The 19,251-nt window shown below is 46.1% G+C and overlaps 1 protein-coding gene across 1 annotated transcript in view; it reads right to left on the bottom strand.

Annotated features, from left to right (window-relative positions):
* DNHD1 (dynein heavy chain domain 1) overlaps window positions 1–19,251 on the bottom strand; it is a 682,720-nt gene that overhangs the window by 57,712 nt on the left and 605,757 nt on the right. Inside the window, exons 38-39 of the mRNA XM_086933691.1 lie at window positions 15,903–16,077; window positions 1,254–1,400 (exon numbers count right to left, since the gene is read on the bottom strand). Of these exons, the coding sequence (XP_086789817.1) occupies window positions 1,254–1,400; window positions 15,903–16,077 (322 nt within the window). The remainder of the gene's footprint in view (window positions 1–1,253; window positions 1,401–15,902; window positions 16,078–19,251) is intronic.

The raw sequence follows: 19,251 nt of genomic DNA on the forward strand, positions 1-19,251 counted from the left end.
AAGTAATTCTTCAAGAGGTTATCGTTGAAAGACTAGACTTGACTGTCCAATCACCTGTGTAACTCTCTGCTATACTGTTATTAATCTATTTGATGTTAATGTATTAATTAACTGTAAAGCACTGTGACACTTCCTATTTAGCGCTTCAACTAATAAAGAAATACAAGCGAAATGTAGATTCTAACTTGAGAATCGACCTGTTCTTCGTCCTTCTTAGAACCTTTACCAGTGCCTAAGAAATTATCAATAATCTGCACAGTAGGGTGATAGACCCATTTCCTCTGGACACAAATGTTTGGCAGTGAAATTATGGTGGAAGAAAATAACATTGACCTAAGCGTAATAAATCAGGTGGCAATGGGATTTTATCCAAATGGTGTAATAACTGAATCAGTAAGCTGCCACCTGGTCTCATCACAGCACGGTGTTAGCAGAATACCTCCACTATTATCCAGCCAGTTCTTTGTATTGCACTGAATGTACCGAGCCGGCACAGTGCAAAAAGACGGTACACAATTAGTCACATAAGTTGTGCCTGAATAATATTTAAGAGATTAGATTTAGGTTTGCGCTTCACTGCAACAGCTATAAATGCAGGAATGTGAGATACACAAAGGAGAGGAGACCTCTATCTCGGAGCTTGCCTTCTCAAGGGCAGGCAAGAAGACCTCTCACAAGAAGAGGAGTCCCAATACCAAAGTAAACAGCACATTGTGAAAGGGGCATAGTGAGAGCAGGCAGTAGCCCCCAGACCACTGTTTGTCCTTCTAGAGCCCTCCACCAGTAGGAGCTGTCCACCATGGACCACTTCCACTTTGAGAAGAACTATTGATTGCCCTCAGCAGCCAGTTGCCCTTCAAAGCTTTGCGGCTGCAGGAGCAGTCACAAAGCTTGGCTTCCAAGACAGGTGGAGAAGGAACTCTCCTTGACCACTCCCCTTTGTAGGCGACTCACAAGCACTTGAAATTTAGGTGTTGCAATTCACAAAGGCATCTGTGATACTGTTGTACATTCACATTAGGTATTTTATGCTCCTTGTGTTTCTATTTTACGCTTATTTCTATGTACAAAATCAAAACGTCCTTCAAACGAAGCAAGACCGTGCTCTACGCATTTAACATCTTTGTTGTCTTCAGCAAATAATGTAATCTTGCTGCACTTTAGCCAAACCAGTGGAAAATTGCTTTTGTGTGCATGTAGGATTTTGCTATCAAACAATGTGATTTCCTGGGAAGGCTCTGTAGGGTGGGTACCTGGCAAAGACTGAGTGGCATCTCCCTCTACAATGATCCAGAGGCGGAAGTCAGGATGGACTTTACTCCTGGAGTCTTCTGCTGGTGTCTGCGGCAGTCTTGAGTCAGACCCTTCTAGTATCTGTGGGTTCTTAGGAAGTATTCCACCTACAAGAAAATGAACAAAACAGTAAAAAAAAAACCAGAGTGAAAGCATAGTCGGCTGTGCTCAGAGGCTCAATGCACAACATTAAAAAAATAGGAGTTGCCACATATTGGATCTTTTGAAATATCTGCATCCCTGAAGAAACATAAAAGAATAAGGTCACCTTAAGTAGTCACCATTACTCTTAGTCCTCAATCTTACTCCCACTCGCAACATGTGTGTGTCCTGAACACTAGTGGTGGGTTGTTCTCAAAGTCCTCGCATTCATGTGCATGACATATGCAGCTCTACCAGCTTCTCCAGTATGGTTGCACACTCTTTTCAGTTCTCTCTCTCAAATAAGCCTTTTTGTGTTATTTTTTTCACCTGTGGCTCGGAGGGTGTTGGGGGAGGATACAGCATGCAGCATGCATAAGGTAAAACCTATGGACTAGCTCGCTCTTATTGCTAGCCTGTGGGTAGACTGTACATCAACATCAAAACCAGGAGAAAGACACCATTGAGCGGCTGATGTCTTTAGTAAACATATTTAAAAGGACTTCTTGACCACATAAGGCCTGGTGACCCGAAGAGGCATTGTGCCTCCTTGGAGTGGTGCATATAGCTGCCGTGCACCCCTTTCTCGCAGGAACATCCAGGTCTGCTGGATATGCATGAACATTCAATCTTTGAGACATTGCTTGTAAAGTACAACAATGAGAGATAAAGAAGGCAATTTTTTTGGCAACTGCAGTTTTAGAAATATGTCTCCGTTCACCACACAAAGGGATCATAACAATGCTAAAACTGAATTTTATCCAAACCGGGCAGGACAAGATCCTGAACATCAATACAAGGCAGCCCGTCTTTCACTGAGGAGATAGGAGGACGTGGGATGAAGAACAAGAGACAAACCTCCCTGTTCAAAGGAATTCTGGAAACTCCTATGCAAGGAAGGAAGAGAGGGTTCTAAGTATGGCCTTGTCCTGATGAATAGAATATATGTCCCATAGGGCGTGCAGCTCAATTATGCATTTGCAGTTCATCTATGCATCTCTTGAAGGTGAAATGGTTATCAAGAGGGTTATTCTCCAGAAAAACACCTTCATGACCCACGTGGGCACTGGGTCATGTTAGATATAATAGGACAAGATTTAGGACCCTCCTGTCTCCACCCCATATTACAAAAGGCTAGTCAGATGTCCCTTAATGGCCTCACTTAAGGTAAAAATGGATCTTCTTATTTCTGTTGCCAATATATACGTTATAGTCTTTTAGCCTGCTACTGAGGGTTTTACTGATTGTTAAAGGCCCTGAACATGAGTTTAAGGACCAGAGCCGCTGGCGAGGGGCTATAACGAACAGTCGACCCACTCAGGTTACAATGTTACAAATTAAAAAGGGAGAATCAGAAAGACAGGAATGTTGGAACTCAGGGCTTATACCAGCCGTTATAAGCCCGGGGCTACTCCATGGTCTTCAGTGGAGCTCTCAACATTATAACATTCTAATGTCCATTCTAATGTCCTAGTGGAAATTATATATACAATTAGAACATTGAATTTTGAGAGCTGCACTGAAAACTATGGAGTAGCTGCAGGATTGTAATGGCCAGTATTTGCCTGGAGCTCCATCAGTCCAATGTTTGCCTTCAGGTTTTGTCCCTTTTTATTTTAGAATATTCTACCCGTAGTGCATGAGATGTTATTATAGCCATATAGCCTTTCTGCCTCGGGCTATACCAGTTGTTAAAAGTCCTCTCCCTCGTTATAGCCCCTCAAATGCGGCTCTGGCTTATAACTCGGGTTCAGGGTCTTTAATAACCAGTATAGCCCTTGGCACCGGGTTATAAGTCTATAATATATTTATATACAAATATATATTATAGCTGTATAGCTCGCTGCCAAGGGCTATACTAACTGACAAGGGAGAGGGCTTTTAACAACTGGCATAGCCCGAGGCAGAAAGGCTATAATATTTATGTGTATATATATATATATATATATTCCAGCTCCAGTCCTCCTTACCCATACTCAGCCGGGCCGGGAACGAAGACACAGCACTCACGGGCTCAGGTAATGCAGCAAAGTTTTTATTATTATTCAAGCAAACGCGTTTCGGGACAGCGTCCCTTCGTCAGTGGTTCAACAGTGAAAAACGCCACGCCATTTTTTAAAACCCACAATTGGTCACAAAAATGAAAGACGGACTCTTCACAACTACAGTGAGGTAGCGCCATCTTGGAATGTCTAAAACGGCTTCAATGCCCACATTTAAGTATACTACTCAAACGCAATTTCATTTCGTTATAATATTATAACAAGACATTTTGCCGTGTATCGGCCAGCACGACCCTGGCACCATTCCCTCATATATTGTGTTTATTGAGGGGTGTTCTCTCGATTGGGCTCAGCAGTGTAAACTGAATATATCAATGTCATAATGACAGTCATGGTCTACAGACCACAACATCTTATGAAACCTAATCAAGGTTTGATCTTGCCGTGTATCGGCAATTGCAGCCAGACGGCTGCATAAAATCACACTTGCCTCGTCCCTCTCAGAGGACACCCTTCAAGTAATTAGTTTTAATTAGCCGTCACATGTTCAAAACCTAACAGACATAAATGCCCACCACAACTTTTCAACATTTTTTGTATTTTTTACTGTGTCATTACTAATTTCATCTTCAATTATTCAAAAAATCACATCATCAGATTCATATGTTGCTCAGTTTTAACAAAGAGAAAGTACATCATCCCAAATGAGACCAAGACTGTCATTATGACATTGATATATTCAGTTTACACTGCTGAGCCCAATCGAGAGAACTGAATTATGCATTGGCACTTTAAAAACCCTCGTTTATGTTCATGACACTTTATGTGAACAAGCCTCTCTCGAGGTGAAACGCGTCATGGCGGAATTGCAGGCTTTAATTTTGGCACGTAATAAACTGCACTAAGAAACTGCACCTACTTTGTGGTCTCGCATTTCTTCGTTGTTCTGCGTGGAAGGCAGATTGGAATACGACGATCTTTTGGAACATATATATATATATATATATATATATATTCCCAAGGAAATCGTCTTCGGCAGAAGAAGATTTGAGGCGACCAGCGGGGCTCATGACTTCACCTTTTTATTAAAAACATTGGACATGACGCGTTTCGGAGGGTTCCTTTTTCAAATGCCCTTCAGTTTTGAATTGACACTGTTACTACCAGTCCCCATTTAGAGTCCTTTTATAGTTACTATTCACTGAAGTAGTGTAGGCGATCTGGAAAGCGTGGCACGGAGTTACCTCTGCCTCCACAATTGGACTGCATTTCCCAGCATGTAGTGTTCCTTTCTTGCTGGCGGTGATTCCGTTAATCGGCATTTGTTTAATTCCGTCGAGAAGCCGACTTGCCAACTCATCAGATAAGGGCTGGAATACTTTTCTGGGTGTTGCAGGTGATGTTCACGTCCTTCACTCCCAGCCACCCAGTTCAGCCCGTCGCAGAGTCGGGAACACCCGTGAAGTAGGGGCATTCCTCCATGCAGGTATGGACTGCTGATTGCAGCATTTTCTCCGTTTCTGGCTTCGTGCGAGGCGGTTAGGGAGTCTCCTTCCATGCTAGCGACTCCCAGAACACTTGGGGGAGGGCCATCCTCGCGTGTTGGCTGGACACGCTAATATTCCCAAGGAAATCGTCTTCGGCAGAAGAAGATTTGAGGCGATCAGCGGGGCTCATGACTTCACCTTTTTATTAAAAATATTGGACATGACGCGTTTCGGAGGGTTCCTTTTTCAAAGTCCCTTCAGTTTTGAATTGCCACTGTTACTACCAGTCCCCATTTAGAGTTCTTTTATAGTTCCTATTCACTGAAGTAGTGTAGGCGATCTGGAAAGCGTGGCACGGAGTTACCTCTGCCTCCACAATTGGACTGCATTTCCCAGCAGGTAGTGTTCCTTTCTTGCTGGCGGGGATTCTGTTAATCGGCATTTGTTTAATTCCGTCGAGAAGCCAACTTGCCAACTCATCAGATAAGGGCTGGAATACTTGTTCTGGGCGTTGCAGGTGATGTTCACGTCCCTCACTCCCAGCCTCCCAGTTCAGCCCGTCGCAGAGTCGGGAACACCCGTGAAGTAGGGGCATTCCTCCATGCAGGTATGCACTGCAGATTGCAGCCTTTTCTCCGTTTCTGGCTTCGTGCGAGGCGGTTAGGGAGTCTCCTTCCATGCTAGTGACTCCCAGAACACTTGAGGGAGGGCCATCCTCGCGTGTTGGCTGGACACGCTAATATTCCCAAGGAAATCGTCTCCGGCAGAAGAAGATTTGAGGCGACCAGCGGAGCTCATGACTTCACCTTTTTATTAAAAACATTGGGCATGACGCGTTTTGGAGGGTTCATTTTTCAAATGCCCTTCAGTTTTGAATTGCCACTGTTACTACCAGTCCCCATTTAGAGTCCTTTTATAGATCCTATTCACTGAAGTAGTGTAGGCGATCTGGAAAGCGTGGCACGGAGTTACCTCTGTATATATATATATATATACACACACACACACACATATATATTATAGCCTTATAGCCCTTCTGCCTCCCTTCTATGTAAGTTGCTAAAAGATATATATATATGTATAAAATAGCCTTATAGCCCGCTGCCAGTGGCTATACCTGTTGTTAAGCTCTCCCGGGGTATATCCTCGCCATGACATAATGCAGTAAGAAGGCAAGAGAGACCGCAAACAAATTAAACCAAGCAATGTGACAGCACATTCAAACCTCAATAACCCAGAGACTTGGGTGTGCAACAATGGACATGTAGGTACAAGAGTGAGGCAGGCAGTGATGTGAGGTCTGGGTGGCTAAACTGGCACTGGAGAGGCAGTCCCTGGTTGATATGTATACACTCCCAAAGAAAGGGTGGTCATGATGAGCGTTCTGACATGAAGAGATATAACTGGAAAGGTAAGACTAAGATAAGCTCTGAATTAATATACAGGTTTCTGTGCACATCATAATAGTGAAGAACAAGCAATCCAGGACAGGGCAGATGCCAAAAATAGATCACCATGCTGCAGGCACCAGGGCCGAAGCGCCGACAGACACAGGCTAACCTTAAGTTGCCCATAAGACAGGAAGACATCATGGCTGCAGAGACATTAGCCACAATTGAAATGTCCAGTAAGAAGCTGGAGAACAAGATAGATGCAATAATGCGAGAAGTGAATCCACTGAGAAGTGAGCTTTGTAAGGTTGATAAGAGACCGCTAAACGAACAAGTTACTTACCTTCGGGAACGCATTACCTAGTAGAGACTTACCTTTGAATTTCCCATGTGCCAGGCTGGATCTGGATAATTTGGCTGAGCAATACCCCTTGCGGGCGACGTTGTCGGCGTCAGTAGCATCGGTTATGACGGTGCGTGCCTATATAGGTGCCACCCAGGTGTGCGGACATCAGTACTTTTCGTGCTTCCCATGCCAGAAGTGCAGAGCCATGAAGTAACTGACGTAGTTGTGTGCAAAACTAGGTTCCTGAAAAGGGGAACAACCCAAGCCCTACAATCTCTGACCTCAAAGAGGGGAGGCTTGGGTGGCGCTGTAAGGAATCTGCAGCTAGATAGAGTCTCTACCAGATATTGCGTTACCGAAGGTAAGTAACTTGTTCATCTGATAGAGACTTCTAGCTGCAGAATTCTTACCATTGAATCAGATACCCGAGCAATTCCATCCCGGCGGTGGGTTGCAGACTCACATCCTAGACTAAGACTGCAGGACTGAATGGGCAAAATGTCTGTCCCTGCGTACTTGCCCATCATGGCAATAATAGTTTGCAAATGTGTGCAAAGATGCCCATATCGCTGCCTGATAGATGTCTTAAACTGGGGCACCCCAAACCAAGGCCATAGTCACAGCCTTTCCTCTGGTGGAATGGGCTCTTAGTCTTCCAGGGGGCTGCTTCCTTGCCAAAGCATTACAAATCTTGATGCAGAGAACAACCCTGCGAAAGATGGTCCTTTTCTACCCTTCCCTTCTTTGCTCCCACGTACACCACAAAGAGTTGGTCATCCACCCAGAACTCTTTTGTGCAGTCAAGGTAGAATGACAATGCTCTTTTTGGGTCCAGTCGGTGGAGACGCTCCTCTTTCCTTTGCGGAGGAGCAAAGAAGATTGGCAAAGTGATGGACTGACCCAGATGGAATGGGGTCACAACCTTTGGTAAGAAGGATGCCCTGGTGCTTCACCTTGTCCGGAAAGGACATAAGATTAGGAGGCGAGCTGGATAACACCTGCAACTCACTCACCCTCCGAGAAGATGTAATCGCTAATAACAAGGCTGTTTTGATGGTCAACAGCTGGAGGGGACAATTGTGCAAAGGCTCAAAGGGAGCACACATCAAGTAAGCGAGGACCAACTTAAGGTCCTACAGTGACATAACTAAGGGCATGGGTGGAAACAAGTGAGCCAGCCCTTTGAGAAATCTATTTACAATAGGAGACTTGAAAAGAGAGGGTTGGTCTGGCAGCCGCAAAAAAGCAGACAGTTCCCAAGGCAGAGCTCTGCTGGGCAAGGGTTAAAATAAACAAAAGGTACAGAAGAAAGAGAAGCAGAAAGGTCAATGGACTTTTCTGTAGAGTATAATACAAATTACTGCCAACGGCAGGCGTATTCCGTCTTAGCGAAGTGCCGCCTGGACGCCAGAATAATGTTCCAGACTTCGGGAGGAAAGTCAAAGGCTATCAACTGTCACCCCTCAATCTCCATGCATGGAAGTGCAGAGTTGACAGGTTCGGGTGGAGAACCCTCCCCTGCTGCTACGACAGAAGATACCGCCGAAGGGGCAGCCTGATCGGAGGTTCAACACTCATTCTCAGAAGCTCTGGATACCAGACTCTCCTTGCCTGTCTGGAGCCTACAAGAATGACTTGGGCCCGGTCGCTCCTGATCTTCTTTAGATCCCTGGGTGGGAGTGGTATGGGCGGAAAGCGTACAACAGGCCTGAGCTTCACATACAACAGAAGGCGTCGCCGAACGATAGCCGCCTTGGAAACTCCAACGTGCAGTACTGCTGACACTGCGCATTGTCTTCAGGGGCGAACAAATCAAACCAAGGTTCTCCCCAATGCTGAAATAGACCTGTGCCACTTCCGACTGGAGACGCCACTCGTCATCCGCTAGGCATCGACAGCTGAGTTTGTCCGCCCAGGTGTTCAGAGAACCTGCCAGTTGTTGAACCATCAGGGTTACGCTCTGCTGTTCCAGCCATGTCCAGAGACGCAGGGACTCTCGACAAAGGGTCCCTGACCCCATCCGCACTGATTGTTGAAGTACCACATGGTGGTGTTGTTGTCCGTGAACACCTGCACGAGCTTCCCCTGACAGAGGGAAGAAAAGCTTTCAATGCCAACCGAACTGCTTGAATCTCCAACAAATTTATGTGGAGCTCCGACTCCGCCGGAGAACCAGTGTTCCATGATCTCCACCTCTCTCAGATGGTCGCCCCATTCCAGAAGTGATGCATCTGTCATGATTGTGAGATCAGGTTGAGAAAAGGAGAGGTGTCTGCCGTTGACCCAATCACAGTTCGTTAAACACCACTGAAGATTTTTTGCAGTTCCTTCTGAGATCTGAACCATGTCTGTGAGATTTTCCCGATGCTGTGCCCATTGGAACTTCAAGTTCCACTGCAGAGCCCGCATACGCTATCTTGCGTGTCTTACCAACAGAATGCAGGAGGCCATGTGGCCCAACGCATCCGAGTCAGTCTCAACATAATCCAGGATAGAAGCTGAAATATCAGAATCATAGCCTGAATTTCCAGGACTCGCTGCTTGGGAGAATAAGCCCAAAACTGCACTGTGTCCAGAACAGCTCCGATGAAAGGGAGCGTCAGAGAAGGAGTCAGGTGTGACTTCGGCACATTTATAGAGAACCCCAGCAAATGCAGAAGGTTCGCCATAGTCTGAAGGTGGGAGACAACTGCCTGGGACGAGGACGCCTTCAATAGCCAGTCTTTGATGTAGGGGAAGACCGACGCCCCTAACCTGCGCAGATGAGCTGCGACCACCTCCATCACCTTGGTGAACAACTGAGGGGGATTGGTAAGGTCGAAAGGGAGCACGGTAAACTGAAAGTACTCACGGCCTACCTTGAACCGCAGGTAACACCTGTGGCCAATCATGATGGGAATGTGAAAATACACACCCTGCAGGTCCAACGCTACCATCTAGTAAAGACAGATATTTTAAGGTCTTTTCGGAGAACAGTTGTTCCCTTCCAGTACCATTACAGTGTGGGGTGCCACAGGGCTCCTCCCTCAGCCCCACACTGTTCAATGTGTACATGGCGCCTCTGGCAGAAGTAGTGGCCCCCTTTGGAATCCAATTAGTAAGCTACGCTGATGACACCCAGCTAGTTGTCTCTTTGAATCAGGTAGAGCCCCTTCCGACCAACCTTTGCAACTGCCTGGAGGCAGTTGCAAAATGGATGGACTTATCCCACCTTAAATTGAACGGGGGAAAAACTGAGCTGATGCTATTGGGGAAACGAGCCACATTTAACAACTTGACACTCTGGCCTTCCTGCATGGGGCCTGGGCCCACTCCAAAGATTAAGAGGCTCAGATTTTGGCTGGATGCGGAGTTGTCATTCAAAACCCAGGCAAGGAAGACAGTAGCTACTTGCTTTGGGTTGTTGAAGACAATCTGCAAAATTCTTCCTCAGCTACCTGAAAAGGCCAAGAAAACCATAGTCCAGTCCCTTATTCTATCTAGGCTGGACTATGGGAACGCGCTTTATCTAGGAGCCCCTGTCTCGGTTATTCGGCAATTTCAGGTAATCCAGAACTCTGCAGCGAGGCTACTTACGGGTGCCAGCTATCGCTCCTCAGCTAGACCCGCATTGAGTACTCTGCATTGGCTTCCGATAAGGGTGCGGGTTCACTTCAAGACCCTCTGTATGGTCCACAAAACACTCTATGGGAGAGGCCCCCCCATCCTGGATGACATGATTAGGCCTTATAAACCATCTAGGAACCTTCGTTCCAATCAGCAAAATCTTTTTGCAATTCCCAGGATTAATAGGGCCAGCACAGGGGGCCGTCTTTTTTCGTATAATGCGGCTAAGTTATGGAATGCCCTTCCTCCATCCCTCCGACAAGAGCCTAACTTACTTGCATTTCGAAAGAAGCTGAAAACTGTTCTGTTTCCCAGGATCTAGAGTCTGGGCCTCCTCATTCTTTGCAATCCACTTCCCTTTGGTCAGTCCTAAGCGCTGGGATGCTCCCGAGTAGCCATGCGCTATAGAAGAGCCTTTACAATTACAATTACAATAGTCTTCCTAGTCTAGGGCAGATAAGACCTGAGCCAGAGTGAGTATTTTTAATTTCTCCTTTTTGAGTAAGAGATTGATGGTCCGATGATCTAAAATAGCCCCTTGTTCTTCTTTGGAATCAGAAAGCAGTGGGAATAACAGCCACTGCCTACTTCTGAAACTGGGACCCTTTCTATAGCTCCCTGGCCAAAAGAGCTGTAACTTCCTCTTGGAACAACTTTAAATGATCCTCCATCAGTCGTTCCTGACTTAGAAGATAGTAGGAGGAAAAGAAAGGAAGGGTAGAGAATAGCTCTCCTGGACAATCTGCAAGACCCACTTGTCCGATGTTATGGATCTCCAGTGGGGAAGATGATGACGAATTATCCCACCAACTGGAGTAGTTTGGTCCCACAGAATCAGCCTAGGAGTGCTTGGAGGCTGTGGCTGCTGGGGGCAGTGTGGCAGGCATCAGACCGGGAATTCTTGAGCAGTACCTCCCTTGTTGTCGGTAGGTGACGTCCTTTGGCACTGCACCGAAAATGACATGAATGGTGCTTATACAGACACCACCCCAACATGATGACATCAGTTTCTTTTTGTGACTTTTCTGCACCAGAGGCACAGAACCACGTAAAATGCTGATAGACCAGTGTACAGACACTAAGGACCTACAAGGGTCACCCTATGTAGAGAAATCCATTTGCAGAGCGGGAAGGATGGGAGGGTCGATAAGGAATCTGCCGCTAGATATTTTTCACTGGATGAGACGTTACCAAAGGTAAGTAACTTGTTCATCTGATAGAGAAGTAATGCTGCAGATTACTTACCGTAGAATGGATACCCAAGCATTACCTTCCCAGAGGAGGTTTTGCAGTCAGATTTAGACCAGAAAGTACCCAGAGGGCTAAACAGGCAAAGTAGAGACTATCTAGCTGCAGATTCCTTACCTTTGAATTTTCCTTATTTCAGACAGGATGTGGAAGATTTTTCAAGCACCACCTCTGCCCGCTGGTAGGTGGCATGGAGTGGCTCCGCGTGCAATTTTGGCACTGTCCGCGCCGGAGTGACATTGCAGTTCCTATATAGGCGCCACCAGGCGTGCTGACATCAGTTACTTTTTCACAAAAGTGCTGTGCCATGAAGTGCACTGACACTGGTTTCTCCAAACTAGGGCCATGAAAGGGATCAGCCCTGAACCTAGAAATCTGTCTGCAGAGCTGGAAGGATGGATGAATCAGTAAGGAATCTGCGGCTAGATATAGTCTCTACCAGGTAAGGCATTACCGAAGATAAGTAACTTGTTCATCTGATAGATAATTCTAGCCACCGTTTCCTTACCTTTGAATGGATATCCAAGCAATACCATCCACAGAGGTCGATCTTCAGACAAATTTAAACTGGGAAGTCCTGCAGGACTGAATTTGCGAAGTGCCCCTTCCTGTTGACCTGACTATCCAGGCAATAATGTTTAATAAATGTGTGCAGGGATGCCCACGTTGCTGACTAACAGATATCCAGGACCGGAACCTTGCATGCTAACGCAGTGGTGCCAGCCTTAGCTCTTGTGGAATGAGCTCATACACCTTCAGGAGGCTGCCTCTTTGCCGGTGCGTAGCAAATCCTGATGCAGAGTGCGACTCATCAAATGATGGTGCAGTTCTGCACTGCCCGACATTCTTTTGCACCAACCAACCCCACAAAGAGTTGGCCATCCAATCGGAACTCTCATGTGAGGTTAAGGTAGAACGACAATGCTCTTTTTCGGTCCAGGAGGTGGAGTCGCTCATCTTCCTTGGGAGGATGTGGAGGAGCATTGAAGGTGGGCAAGGTGACAAACTGGCCCACATGAAATTGTGTGACCACTTTTGAAAAGAAAGAGCCCATAGTGCGAAGCACCAGTTTGTCAGGGTAAGGTGTGAAAAAGGGAGGCTTGATTAACAAAGCCTGCAGCTCGCTCACCCTTCGGGCCAAGAAGGAAGGCTGTGTTAAATTTGAGAAACCAGAGAGAACAATTGTGAAGAGGCTCAAAAGGAACACACATCAAGAATGTGAAGATCAAATTAAGGTCCCACTGAGGCGTAATAAAAGGAAAAGGGGAAACATATGTACAAGCCCCTTCAAAAATGTATTTTCAATGAGTTTCAGAGGAAGTGAATCTGAGTTAAATTGCTGAGGTCCCCCCCTCCCCCCCTTTTGGGCATTCAAATTTGAGGAGACAAAGAGTTAAAGACTCGTTCAGTCTTTATTGGACGTGGGGGGATGGGAAAGTTACAGCAGATTTGGCCGGTTTAGTTTACGGGTAAAGTAGCTTGGTATGACAATACGGCCCAATACCAGGAGGTAGAGGCACTGCTGGCAGGGACTGGTCATATCTCAATCAAAGCTATCTAATAAACAATATTTTTGAGACAATACACAGTGCACATCGATTTACCTCATTACGTGGAATGTGAGGGGGCTAAAATGGTTTGTAAAGAGACAGAGAGTGCTCTCATATCTCCAATGCTACAAGACTAGACCAGCATTTACCCTAACAAATGCACCTCACTGATTCTGATGAGACAAAAGTGGAATAAACTGGAGGGGCAAACACACTCAGCCATATACTTAGCATATGCTCGTATGGCCTCCATTCGGATACCACTGGGTATTTCACTCCAGATAGAATACACCGGGGTGGATGCAGAGGGGAGATACAGATTTATTTATGGCCTATTAGATGGTAGAGTGCTGTCCCTCATTAACATATATAGCCCCTAATACTCATAAATGAGCTTTCTATCAAGAGATCATGGAGATGGTATTACCATTCCTTGACCTCCCTTTCACATGGGCAGTTGATTTTAATTGCATGTTTGATGGGGACAGAGGTACTCCCCAATCATCTTCACAAGAAACCTTGTATGGTAGGATACTGAAAGAAATTCTAAATAATATGGGGTGTGGAGATAGCTGTGAAAAAGACTATTCCTATCATTCAATCACACACAACACATACAGCAAATTAGATCACACACTGGTCTCTTCTCAATTATCAAATAGAATGCAGGAGGTGTTATCTGAACAGGTTCTTATCAGAGGGATCCACGTGCTAAGAGACCATTAACCATGAGAAACATTGGTAGCAAAATTATTTATAAGGTACCAGCTAATAGGCTCCAGAGGGAGGTCCCTGTCCCGGTGCAAGAAGATCAATGTGGCCTTGTTTCTGTCCACAATACTCCTATGAGTTTTGGTAGACTCACACATGTAATACAGCATCCAATTACAAATGTGAGGGGTCTGCAGTGGCAGCAGTGAACCTGAAAAACATTCGACACACTGGATTGGTCTTGTCTGATGGTGGTGTTGCAGCACACAGGGTTTGGGATGGATCCAGATGCTGTATACCAGACTCGTGGCAAGGGTCAAATCTGGTCGGAGGGTCTCTTAGAGGTGGAGGGTAAAGCGTGAGAGAGCAAGCGGGGGCGTCCACTCTCCCCACTGCTCTTTGTCCTCACAGTGAAACTACAGTGATACAACTTAGAAGGTCACTACAAACATGGGGAATAACATATATGGCCTACTTTAGAAAGTAACTCTGTCGCAAACATGATGATTGTCCGTTCACTGTATTACAAATGCCATAGGATAAAATGCAATTGTAATACAGCAGACGGGATATACGTCACCATTGTGATGGAGTAGCCCATCCACCGAACTCTAAATGAGGCCAATAGTCCTTCTGTATTTGGATGACACTCGTATTACCTAAGATGGCCCAGCGATTCAGTCCCAGTACTACTAAAAGCACTGGACAGGTTCAGAGATGTCTCTGGCCTGAACATGATCCTATGCATTATTCCCACTGAGGGCTTGACCGACTCATTAAAAATTTGCCAGACTTAAATGTCACCTGGGTAGAGGGATTGGGGATGATGGCAGCACACATCCTGGGGAAACAATATGATTACACTATGGGCAGAGTGCTGGATAGATTAAAAGCTTCAGGGCAGCCTTTGAAATTCTCTTCCACTCTGTATATTGGGCAAGGGTGACATAGCAAACATGATAGTCCTGCCTTGTTGTTTAGAAGTATTGCAGAACTCCATGTGTCCAGGCATTGAGTAACATAATGATATCCCTTGTGTGGGCTGTGAAGAGACGCAGGATGACTTTGGGAGCAATACAACTAGACCTGGAGGACAGGAGACGGAGTATATCAGATCTGAAACTGTATTATACAGCTAGACACCTACAGCATACAGCCAAGTGGTTCAATGGGGTAGACAACTGGGAGAAGAGCTTGACACATGGTGGTCTCCTATGGTGAGCAGCTCACAAAGGGAGGGAATACACTGAGCTGTCATCCCTATATTTAAGGATCTTGTATATTTCAGTTATTCCTGGCGAATGTAGGCAAGTGCTTCTGGATTGTGGGCAGTGTTGCTGAATATTGGGGATCCTTACCTACAGTGGTGGGAGCTTGTTACTATTACTGATCACATGCCTATGTTAGTCTGTTCTGGTACATATTCTTTGGTGTATGTGTATATTTTGGAGCTCGCTTGTGCATGCCACCTGATTCTTATGTATATTCTTAGATGCTTGTGGGCTTTGGTGAGTGCTTGTGCTTTTAGTTGGGCGCTTGTGGATCTCAGTTAGTGCCTGCATATATTTGTGTTTGGATATTGGTGGGTGTTTGTAGATATTGGTGAATAACTTGAAGATGTTGGAAGGAGGCACTGGACATTGGTGATTCTTGTGGATGCAGTTAGAGGTGTAGAGGCTTTCTGGTGGTTGTAACTAGGAGCATGTGGTTTTTATTGACTGGCAGTGGAGGGTAAGAGTCACCCGCAGCTAGTTGTTAGTGGCTCATAACATTCCTAGTTAGGTGCCTGCGATTGTTAGTGGAGGGCACTTGGCTTCAGTGGGTAAGAGCGCTTTCATTTGATTTCTGTGTTTATCATGGGCTGGCCTGTGGTTTCAGTGAATGTCTGAGGTTTGTAACTTATCAATGTTAGTGAGATTTAGTAGACGCTAGTTAGTGCCTTTTGTTTGAAGTGTATGATTGTGTATTGAGCATCTGTTTATGGCTGTTAGGGGGTGCTCTTGGTAGCTAGTGGATCTCTGTATTTGTGATTGGGAGTTTGTGATTGATAGTGGATCTGTATGGGTGGTTTTGCACACCTGTGGCTATTACCTGTAGGCATGAGATCACTGATTTATCTTTCTCACCCTCGCATGTTTCCAGCAGCTCCCTCAAGTGGCTGATAGCCTCCTGGCCCCAGTGGTCCAACAGGTGGCAGTTGTTAAGGACCAGCCAGTGTCCTTTTGCCTTCCCTTTCTGGAAGGCTTTCGGCAACTCAACTTCGGAATCTGGAGATCCTAAGGACAGAACTCTGAGTTTGTCCTGAGTGAGAAAATGTGAGAGCTGAATTAGCCGGGTGCAACCGATACAGCTGAGCAAAGCAGTCTGAGAAATAAAAGTAAGTACAAAACACATATATGTCAACAGAGAATAACGTATACACGCAAAATAATGTGTGACTGAATATGATGTCCATAACAATCAACAACAATTTACAGAGATTGCAAAGCGAAGAACGTTGTTAAAAAAAAGGGGAGCTGTGGAATGAGATATATAAGAGAAACTCCACATCTGAGGGTTTCCTACACTTTTGTATGTTTTTACTTATTATGTTAACTTATAATACTGGATATTAGAGTTTCCATGTACAGTAATGCACAGGATCATTATCTTCTGTTTGTTAACGATAGGAGAGTGCAGTCTCAAATGTGTGTGGCCACACTACATGGCTTCCCTGCTAGGAATAGTTGACTAACATTTTTCCCTCCTTCAAAGCACTTTAGAGCAGAGACTTTATAAGGCAAGGGCAGAGTTGGCTCTGGACCAGGGCCCCCACCTTTCTAGGTGGCCCATTATTAAGCTTCCAGGACAGTTCCGGACAGTGGCATAACACAAAAATAATGGGGCCCTCTGACCAATATGAAAGGGGCTCCCAGGTCTTTAATATCGCATAAATATTCAAAGGCTTTGCACTGAATCGAGGCCCCTGAAGGACTGGGGACCCCTTAAAGGATTGGGGCCAACAGAGAGGTTTGTCAATGATCAGATCATAGTTGCTGATGGCCTGAATGAGCTGGAAAGGGATAATAAATTCAGAGTTTATTTGAGTAGTAGGCCCCAAATTATGTTTGGCCCGGGTCCCCCAAAATCCTTAAGATGTCCCGGATTCAGAGAAAGGATAGGTTACATGGCCTGCTCGTCTACAATCTGTTCTTACACAATCAGAGACTACCACTACTTCCCCCACAGAGAGGTACTCCAAAGAGCGGAAGAACCCACTCAATGGCGCCACCCTCTGGGGTGTTGCTTCCAACCCCAAGGGAGGAGTTCTGACATCCAACACCATTACTAGGTATATGAGATACAAGGTATGGTGAAGTGCCTTACTATTTAAGGCATGGAAGCTCATTAACTGCCCGCACTAACGCCTTTCAGTTTTTCTGATATAAGCCTATAGGTACTGACAATATTTTTGTGGGCTTATCGACATAACGTTATGATATGATTAGCACATAGTAATCACTCAACCCTGCTTCTTCTCCTCTAATAAGTTGACTTTTAGCTTGTCTTTGACCATGTACAGCGCTCAGCTGCCTTTCAGATAGGTCGAGCAGTACAAATACTATTTACATACACACATACACTTACATCAGTTGTATTTGCTGGCATGCAATATACTAGGAGCCAATGCGTGGAGCTTCTGCCCAAAAACTCAGGAGCAGGAGGTTGCCTTACTGCCCTGCTCAGAAAGGGGCTCCAGGAGTCACAGGCCAGCAACAGGATGCAAGATATGTTTATGCAGCAATGGGCATTCATGCACCTGCACACATCAATGGGTAGACATGCACCTAAAAGCGTCAAAGGGTACCGACGCATCTGCATGTGACAATGGGTAGCCATGCACCTGCACGTGTCAATGGGTAACCATGTACCTCAATGCATCAATGGGTAACCATGCACCTACACGTTTCAACAGGTAACCATGCACCAACACGCGTCAACGGGTAGCCATGCACCTGCACGCAGGAATGGGTAACCATGCACCCAAACGTGGCAACAGGTAACCGTGCATCCAAAAGTGGCAACAGGTAACCATGCACCCATCAATGGGTAGCCATACACCTACAGGCATCAATGGGTAGGCAAGCACCTGCACGCTTCCATGGGTAACCATGCATCCGCAAGTGCCAACAGGTAGCCATGCACTTGTACGGGTCAACGGGTAGCCATGCACCTGCACGTGTCAAAGGGTAGCCATGAGCAAGGCAGGCGTCAACGGGTTGCCAAGCACGTACATGCATCAATAGGTAGTCATGCACCTGCACAGGTCAATACCAGCACAGATCAACAGGTAATCATGCACCTGCACACGTCAATGGTTAACTATGCACCTGCATGCATCAATGGGTAACCATGCGCCTGCGGGTCAACAGTTTCCATGCACCTGCACGTCTCAACGGTTTCCATGCACCTGCACACGCCAACAGGCAACCACGCACCTGTTCGTGGTAATTGGTAACCATGCCCCGCATGTGTCAACAGGTAGCCATGCAACTGCACGCTTCAACAGTTATAATGCGCCTGCAGGCGGTAACGTGTCACCGTAAACCTGCACACGTCAATGGGTTGCCATGCCCTTGATGCTGGGCATACACAGTAACTAGACCCAAAACTGTATAGCCTTATCTCTTTGCTTAAACGTCAGACCAGCTCCTGGGGGAGACAAAGCTGGTTGCTCCCGCCTCAGGCCACGTTCCAGTGATATGCCATAGTGGCATGAGCACACATGCCTGTTTACTTCTTGCCCGGGCCCAAACACTCGGATCAATTCTGGGTGAGAATGCGGCTGGTTGCTCCACTCTCAGGTCACACTCTGCTGAAAAGCAAACTTGGTTCCTGGCCCATAAATTCCAGGTCCCTGGCAGTGATGAGCAAGCTTCTCACTGCTTCAGCCGTCGCACATCAACACCCCAACACTGGTGCTGCAAAGTAAAACAACTCTAGCACAAGCTTTGCCTAGTATTCTTCATGTGTGGTGCCAGGTGTGAGCGAGGTCCAGCATGGAGACCATGCACAACCTCCCATCCACAACTCTTACACACTGTTCTGCAGACCCCACCACACACCTGCTTGTATACATAAACTCATCTTAAAGGACGTAAACTATGTTAGTTTAGGCAATGGTGGCACTGGAACAACGGCCCTTGCTCACCAGAGGCTGGCCATGAAGCCTACCCTCAAAGTCAATTCAAAGTGGAAGGTAAATGTTTGGAAGACCTCAACCGCTTCCTGGTCTGCTAATGTAATGACAATATTATAAAAGAACTCGGATATGAGTTCCATCAACTGAGGTTCAAGGAATGAGTCCATTCCTCACCCTCAGGGATCCACAGTCTCTCTGGGCCAAACAATCCCAAGCCATGACTTTCATTTCTCAAAAGTGAAGGGCCTTTAAGGTCAAAGAGACAAGCATAACTTGTTGGCAGCATTGCTGAA

Source organism: Lissotriton vulgaris, chromosome 8 (assembly GCF_964263255.1).
Source record: "Lissotriton vulgaris chromosome 8, aLisVul1.2, whole genome shotgun sequence".
NCBI lineage: Eukaryota > Metazoa > Chordata > Amphibia > Caudata > Salamandridae > Lissotriton > Lissotriton vulgaris.